The sequence below is a fragment of the Cynara cardunculus genome (assembly GCF_001531365.2).
Source record: "Cynara cardunculus var. scolymus isolate 2C chromosome LG 3, CcrdV1, whole genome shotgun sequence".
NCBI lineage: Eukaryota > Viridiplantae > Streptophyta > Magnoliopsida > Asterales > Asteraceae > Cynara > Cynara cardunculus.
Window position 1 is genome coordinate 21,583,501 of NC_037530.1, and position 8,972 is coordinate 21,592,472.

The following is an 8,972-nucleotide window of genomic DNA, read 5'->3' on the forward strand; positions in this document are numbered from 1 at the left end:
TTTGAACTAGGTTTGTATAGTTTAAATGGTGAGTATTTTTAGCAAAGGTTTTGCTTGTTTTGGAATGCACGACCAGATACTTATTTATTGATACAAAACCCTAAATATTTAATGAAATGAGAAAAGGAAAAGACTTTGGTCTTTCTACATCACACAGTATATGTGTGTGTGTGTTTTTAGTCTTTCTTATTTATGCTCACAGATCCCCATGGGATGCAGGGGTGCCACCCAGCATTTCTTGCTCTCCTACTGCTTATCATTCTCTTTGTTTAGTTCCAAGCGACCACTTCTTTTATCACCTTACTCTAACTCAGATTCACACAGACATACGCATCCACAAACAAATCTAGGGAGAGAATGAAGTGAGAGAGAGAAAAATGAAGTGAGAGAGAGAGAGAGATAGAAAAGATGAAGTCAATGACTGATGGTGCTAGTGATGATAATGCAAGTATAAGCAACTGGCTGGGTGTTTCTCTGTCACCTCCATTGAAAATGGAGGCTTCTGCCTCTTCAACAATGGCACCAAACACTAGCAGTTTCTATCTTTCTCCTTACTCTTGTTATGGTGTTGCTGAAAACGGCACTACTTTTTTCTCTCCTCTGACTGTTATGCCCCTCAAATCTGATGGCTCTCTTTGCATCTTGGAAGCTCTTGCTTCTTCACATCCACAAGGTTAGTAAAGTAATTATCTCTAGCAAAAAGTTTGGCCTTTGAAAAGAAAAGAAAAACTGAAATTTATTTGTTTTTGTTTTTCTTGAAATGTTAAGGGGTGATGCCAAATTCTTCTTCACCTAAACTGGAAGACTTTCTAGGGGTTTCTCATGACTATGGAAGCCATGAGAGAGAAACCATGGCTCTAAGCTTAGACAGCTTGTACCCTGAATCCAGATGGTTGTACCCTGAGGGAATACCTTCTAACATTTATCAAATCCATGAAGAAGAATCAACTGTTGCTAAACACAACTGGGTAGTTTCTCCACCACCACAGTACCCATCACAAAGCCCTTACACTTCACTTGGCAGCCACCACAACCAAATCAGCAGCACCACAACCACCCACATGATAAATAATGGTGGTGGTGGTGATGTACAATCCCTGAGTTTGTCCATGAGCCCTGGTTCTCAGTCAAGCTGTGTAACTGGAAGAACAGATCAGTGTTTAACAGTGGAAACAAAGAAGAGAGACTCTAGTAGGGTAACTCAAAAGCAGCCGGTGCACAGAAAATCACTAGACACGTTTGGTCAAAGAACCTCGCAGTTTAGAGGGGTAACGAGGTAATTAATTCAGTTAATTGGTTCACTTTTTATTTTATTTTTTATATTTCTTACCAAGAGATTATCAATAATATAGAAAATAAACAACAATAAAGTAAATGAGAATGAATGGTTTTAGGCCATATTTGGCAACCATATGCTAGAATCTTAGTTTCTAGTCTGTACAAAAAACTATTTCACATGGACATGGACGTTTCAATAAGTTGTAAGGTTTTTTTTTTTTTTTTTTTTTTTTTTTTTTTTTTTAACTCCTTTTTCAATTATATCCTTCTCTTCTTCTTTAACATGTTTATTTTACATTGTATTGTATTGTCGTTTATCATCTACTTTTATCATTAAATGGTTTTTGGTATTAGTCAACAAGGAACTTTTCAAATATATATATATATATATATATATATATGCTAGTTTATTAGCTCTTTTGTAACCTCTGAAAAACTTGTTGATTTTGCTATGGTTAGGCATAGGTGGACAGGAAGATATGAAGCACATTTATGGGATAATAGTTGCAAGAAAGAAGGCCAAACCAGAAAAGGAAGACAAGGTTACTTCATTCTTTTTTGTTAATCTTATTTTGAAGAATACATGTTTTTATTCTTACTAATCAACTATTTTTTCTCATGTTTGAATCTTGCTCCATTTCTCAGTGTATCTGGGTAAGTTTTTCTTTCTAAAACTTTTGCAAATTAAGTGAACTTCAAGAATTTACATTAGGGTTTATATTTTAGAATCATGACTTAATTTCAGGGGGTTATGATATGGAAGAAAAGGCAGCTCGAGCTTACGACTTAGCTGCACTTAAGTACTGGGGTTCGTCGACTCATATCAACTTCCCAGTAAGAACTCTAGTTATACAAGAAAACTGATCTTTGGCAACGCTTTCGTCACAAACTACAGTGACGTAATAAATAAAAATGATCAAATATATATATATAAGTACTCATTTTTAGAATAGTGGAACCCCGTGCAAGCTTATTTTTGGTATATTTTACCTTTTTTACTCTCAACCTAAACAAAAACATTATTTTCGATAACTCAATTATTTTTAGTGTCTAACTCGGTTCATAAAAGCGCGGTTGTCCAAATACAAGATAGGTCCCAAGTTCGATCATGGAATCCTATTAGGCTCAACCAATGAGTGAACCAAAAATATGACACCCATATTAATGTCCTTGGAGGTAGATTAGATTTCATACGGACCGGTTGTGTTGCCATTAATCAATTATTTGCCCCATTCCGACAATCATTCACCATTGATTTCCTATTCTATTGCAAAATATATATTCTTGACAATGTCTATAGCTGAAAATGTTTTTCATCTATTGTAGTCCCAACATGTATTATATGAGAAAAAATAATTACTAAAATGCCCTAAAGGTTTCTCTTTTTAATTTTTAATTTTTAATTTCAATTTTATAGAATTTCAAACAAAATATTAACAACTTTAACACTATAAGAGATGATTATACACAAATGCAAATATTACCTTTTCTTTTTATATCAAAAACTAAAATTAAAAAAAAAATCTAGGAGGAGAACATGCACGTCCTGGTGGCTCCACCCTTGTATCAATAAATCTTTGTGAAGATAAATGGACTTTTAGCAAACATAAAAGTCATCATTAAAATCCTTGTTTCTTTTGGTTTAGCATCAATAACTAGTTTGAAAAGTTGAACACTTCAAAAATACGCTTGCATGATTTAAGTGACTTTTGGTTGTTTTTGTAGCTCGAGATCTACCATCAGGAGCTTGACGAGATGAAGAGTATGAGTCGCCAAGAATTTGTAGCCCACTTACGAAGGTATAAATACGAAAGCTGTTGATCATCGAGAACGACCATGCCTGTTTTTATCATCACAATATTTTTTTTTCTCTTGATGATTTTTGTTCTTCTGTAATGTTGACCATATTTCAGGAAGAGCAGTGGATTTTCTCGAGGTGCTTCGATTTATAGAGGTGTTACAAGGTTCGACATTATCGTTTTTTTATTAATTTGTGACTGTGGTTATGTTTAGCTACCATAAACTAACTTATTTTTAGATTTCATTGAAAAAACCCCATATCCCTAGCTAACCAATAAACTAGCTTATAGTCTACCTTTCTAAAAATGTATTTCAGCGTAATAGGGTTTTTTTCACTATTCCAATTAATAATACATCTTAATACATTAGAAGTGAGTAAATTATTAAATATCGTTTTAAATCATTTTACATCGTCAAATATAACAATAATCTTAGGTTTATTATTCGTGGATTCCCCTTTATTTTGAACTTATACAAGAGCGACGACACAAAATCATATTGTTCTTAACTTGGCACATTTGATATATTAATGTGACCCACGAAACGAACAGGCATCATCAACATGGAAGATGGCAAGCCCGGATTGGCCGTGTAGCCGGAAACAAGGACCTTTATCTTGGTACCTTCAGTAAGTGCTCCAAATTTAGAGCTTCCACATAGTTAAGAGATTTTAAACTTGTGTTCTAATCAAGTTAAAAAAAATTCAGGCACTCAGGAGGAGGCCGCTGAGGCTTATGATGTTGCAGCGATCAAGTTTCGGGGTGTGAATGCTGTCACAAACTTTGACGTTTCTCGGTATGATGTTGAGAGAATCATTGCTAGCACCACTTTACTTGCCGGAGAACTAGCAAGGCGAAACAAAAGCACCGTCGTTACCACCACCACCACCACATCATTGATGGAGGCTGGTTATGCTCAGCTAGAGAACATTGATCATCAACAAAGAACAACTTTGGAAGAACTTAATGAAAAATTAAAGAATCCCAACAATCAACAGCAGCTGATTAGCAATGAATTATCCGGCGAGAAAATCGGTGGTCAGTATTCGAACCCTTCTTCATTGATAACTAGCTTGAGCTGCTCCAGAGAAGAAAGCCCAGATGGAATAAGTGCTTCCATGGCTGCTACTGGAAATGTAAATTCATGGGTGTCTTCAGGACACTTCCCAGTCTTTGCTGCATGGAGTGATGCTTGAATCAGAAACATCAATTAATTTGTCTAAACTCTTGTTGGCACGCATGGACTAGAAAGGATCAAGAACTTGTAGTAGTTAGGTTAATTAATTAAGTCTTTTAATTACTTTTTTGGTGATTAATTAATCAAGTTAATTAAGGTGGTAATGGAAGACAAAAAGACTACTTTTTTTTTTTCTCTAAAACTCCAACTGCTGTGTGAACTTTTTGCCTAAATTTAAGTTTGTGATAATGATTAGATTGTTGATGAATGATTGTGCCACAAATAGTTGTGATCGAGATCAATCGTCACAACAAATTAATTCAAACGATTTAACCGCACCCACCTTTTTATCTTCTGAAGTTGTTAATTAGTCCTGAAATATAGAGTTTATTGTTTTAAAATAAATATCATAATAAATGTTTATTTTTCAAATATATGCATGCTTGCATAAGATTTTAATCTTTTACTTCGACGTGTATGACATGTTGTGATCGAGTACATGTTTCTTTATATTACTATTATTAAAAATATTTATACCATTAGTTATCTTCGTTTAAAACAATAGAAATACTAACTATCATGAAATTTAAACCCAAAATTACACTAACAAACAATTACAGTAAAAAAAGTTAATTTAATAAGAAAATTAGCCATTTAAAATAGAATAATACCACTAAAATACATGATACATCATTTGGTGCTTTCGAATGAAGTGGTCTTTGAAGATAGGTTATGTCTACATTCCGATAAGATCCAACTCCTTTTGCCCCAATAGTTAGCTAGCTAATCGTGCCAAAGGTTTTAATGTCTCATGGTTGGATTGCGTTTAATATGTGGTTGGAATGGTTTGTATCGTTCGAATGCTAGTTTTTTTGTCTGCTTTCATGCTCGGTCTTGTTTGTTTCTCCTTGTAGTTCAATTGAAGGTGTCTTGTCGTACTTCCTTGTGGGTTTTTAGTTTCCATGTGTTTATGTGGTGGGTGTTTGAGTCTTTCCTTCCATTCTGTTTTTCATTAATTAATTTTCTCTGTGCAGTGGTGTTGGGTTTGATTGTTTATGGATCTCATTGATGATGAAACTTTTTGTTGTTGGTTGCTTTGTATTATGTTTTCCAGTGTCTTTAATAAAGCTTGACCTTAAAAAACTAATTTATCAATAAAACAATAAACTCAAACATTTTATTTACCCACTGTCATGCATCTTTTTGCAATTTTCCAAGCTTTTTATTCGGATAGAAGGCTTGGGAACACATTCATTGCATGCAGTAGCCTTTATGATTGACTAACAATTTCAGCTAATACAGATAAGTTATTTTTTAAAAGATAAGTTATAGCCTATAATCCGAGTTTTTGTATTCATTTAAAAATAAACTACCAAATATAAGAATTCAAAAGTTGCCCTGCTTCTCCTTTTTCTTTATTCCAATCCGACTTTAAAGACATTCCTTCCTTCCTGCCCTTTAATGGTTGGGGTTACATTGCCATAATTAGCTGCAAATTTGTCATGCCTTTTCATATAATAATGTGTCTTTTGCTTTCCCCTTTTCTTTAAACTCCACTTTGTTTTAATGTTTGACCAACACCAAGCTAGAAAGCATTTGCATGTCTTTGTATATATATATGATGCTATTACAATAAATACTACCTTTATTTCACTCACGTGTGTAAGCTTTTTATTCAATTAAGTTTCTTGAAGAATTAATGTATGTATCCTTTAAAGAAACTCACTCTATAATTTCAGCCATCAATTTATAAACGCAACAAGTGGATTTGAAACCTATAAGTTAAATTTGATTAACGTCAATTTAGTCGTTTGATCAAGTGGGACTAGAGTCGACTACTACAAAAAATGGTATCACCAACAGATTTTTCTGGCGGCAATTCCGTCAGAAAAATCAGTGACGGATTTCCGATAGATGATTTACGATGGATCCCAAAATAGTCAAGAAAAGCCAACTTTTGTCGACTTCCACCACAAATCCGTCATTGAATTTTTTTTCATTTTTATAACTTTCCCGACGGATTTGTGACTTATTTAATACCATCACAAATCCAACTATGTGATTGAATAAATCCTCCTCTATCTGTTGCGGGTCGAGGGCTCCTTCTCCTGATTTTCCTACCCCCAAAGAGAAAGGCCCTTCCCTTTTGGACCKGTTGTGGGCGAGGAGGGATTCGAACCCCCGAGCGAAATGGGAGCAGCCAAAACCGTGAGAACAGGGTCTAATTCTTCTTCTAATGATCGAGTCAACCTCTGATCAAAGTCGGAAATTCGTCACAAAATTGGTTTAATTTTTTTAAATAAATTAATTAGTATTAATTAATTACAATTTCCGACAAATTTTCAACGGATTTTAATTAATTTTTATATTTAATTAAAATCTGTCGAAAATTTTTTGAATCTCTTTTTTAATCTTATTCTTTTATTAGAAGCTATGATTAAAAGATAACAAAAGTATTTTTCTTAAACAGTTCCGATGGATTGTAATTTTTTATGTTTTTTATTTAAAAAAATTAAAATTCGTCGAAAATCCGTCAGAAGTATTTAATAAAAAAATTATAATTCATCGGATATCCGTCAGAATTTATTTAAAAAAATATTTTTTTTATTTTTTCTTCCAAAAATATACTTTTAAAGAAAATAAAACGGATTTTAATTTTTTATGTTTTTATTTAAAATATTTTAAAATTCATCGGAAATCCGTAGAAAATGTTTAAGGAGAAAGTTTTCTTTATTTTTTTTCATCGAAAAGATATATTTGAAAGAAAATAAAGAAAGAAATTTAAAATTACCGACGGAATTTAATTTTTTTAAATAAGAATTATATTCTGTCGGAAATTTTAAACTCCTTTCTTAAAAGTTTTCTTTATTTTTATTTGATCGAAAAGATATATTTGGAACAAAATAAAGAAAGAAGTTTAAAACTACCCACGGAATTTAATTTTTTTAAATAAGAATTATATTATGTCGGAAATTTTAAACTCCTTTCTTTATTTTATTTTAAATAAATTTTTTTGTATGGAAAAAAATTAAAATTTTTTTTCTTAAACACTATCGATGGATTTTCGACGGAATCTTATTTTTTCAAATAAAAAGTTATGTTTCGTCGGAAATCTGTAGGAATTTATCTAAATTTTTTTTACAAGGAGTATATTTTAGTGGACTTTTACAAGTATTATTGGATTTTAATGGATCTTGATGAAATTTAATTGATCTTAGTAGACTTTATTCGATTCAAATAGGTTTTAATGGAGCTATTGGGTTTTATTCGATTCAATTCAGCATTAATGTGTATTATTGGCCTTATTTGGTTCAATTGGGCTTTAATTAATGTATTGGGCCTTATTTGGTTCAATTGAGGTTTAACGAGTATTATTGAGCTTTATTCAGTTCAATTAAGCTTTAATGGGTATTATTAGGCTTTACTATTTGATCTTTAATGAATTTTAGTAAATTTTAATAGATTTATTAGACTTTAATGAATCTTAGTAGATTTTTGATGGATCTATTTAACGACTTTAAGATAAAATTCTCAATATGATGAGCATCCACGTGATTAAAGCATATGGAATCGAGGGTTCATATATTGTGATACACTCAATGCGTTATCACTGTCTTCTTCCTATACATGTGTAAACTTTATTATTAAATATGATAAAATTTTCATTTGGAGGAGACAACGAGGAAAAGGTGGGTCAAAAGATATATATATATATATATATGTAATCAAAAAATTTAAAAACTATTTTATATATAAAATATTGTTTATTTATATAAATTAGTTAAAATTCAATATTACAAGTAATTATGCGTAAGTACAACTTATTAAAGTTTCATGTTTAAATTCGTGTAACTAACTACAAATAAATATAATTAAATACAAGATAAACATCTCATTTTAAATATAAAAAATCTAAAATATAATTAGGATATTAATTGAGTTATAACATAATACTTAATTATTATCTTTATAAAAAATCATATTATTAAACAAAAAATTAAATTATTTCGTTATTAAGCCTAAATTAAATTAATGAAATTACAGAAAGAAAATCAAAAAGTTAATTTGATATATTTCAAATTTATATTTTTAAAATAAATAAAACGTCATGGATATTTTTTAAAGCCACATAAAACTATATTATAATATTGAAAGAGACAAATAATTAAACGAAACATTAAAATCGAGATCATCTCGCAGCATTGCACAAGTAAACTTTTAGTGTGTATATATATATATATATATATTATATAGGGTAAGGTTCAAGGAAAAACAATGAAAAAATGTAAACTGAGGAGTACTCGAGTGGTTGACCGTCTATATGGACGGTATGCACATGTGCATATAAGTAATTTGTAAACAATTTATACGATATGCATATATGCATAACATTCATATGTGCCTAAAAATCAAGAAACAATTTCAATTACTTTTATGTACATACACATACCGTGTAGATGAATAACTATCAAAATGTTTTTCAGTTTTTAATTTCTTTTTAAATTTCCCCTGAACGTCCACCTCTTCATATATGTATGTGTGTGTGTATATATATATACATACATATACTACCTTAATATTCATTTACATCAAACTCTTAATTACAACACAACAAGCATAGAGTACTGGTTTTTGAAGCATAAGAGCTGAAAATCTCTTAATTACTAATTATGATGCATTTAGGTACAAGTCATTGATGCAAGCTTTTTGAACTTTCC

At 31.2% G+C, this 8,972-nt stretch overlaps 1 protein-coding gene across 1 annotated transcript; it reads left to right on the top strand.

Moving 5' to 3' along the window:
• The first annotated feature begins 324 nt into the window (after window positions 1-324).
• Window positions 325-4,407, top strand: LOC112509029 (AP2-like ethylene-responsive transcription factor AIL1). The gene is made up of 9 exons (XM_025113896.1): window positions 325-673; window positions 769-1,276; window positions 1,738-1,820; window positions 1,924-1,932; window positions 2,024-2,112; window positions 3,004-3,077; window positions 3,192-3,242; window positions 3,630-3,706; window positions 3,786-4,407. The coding sequence occupies exons 1-9, from the start codon at window positions 409-411 to the stop codon at window positions 4,271-4,273; spliced, it is 1,644 nt and encodes a 547-aa protein (XP_024969664.1). The 5' UTR covers window positions 325-408; the 3' UTR covers window positions 4,274-4,407.
• The last annotated feature ends 4,565 nt before the right edge of the window (window positions 4,408-8,972 follow it).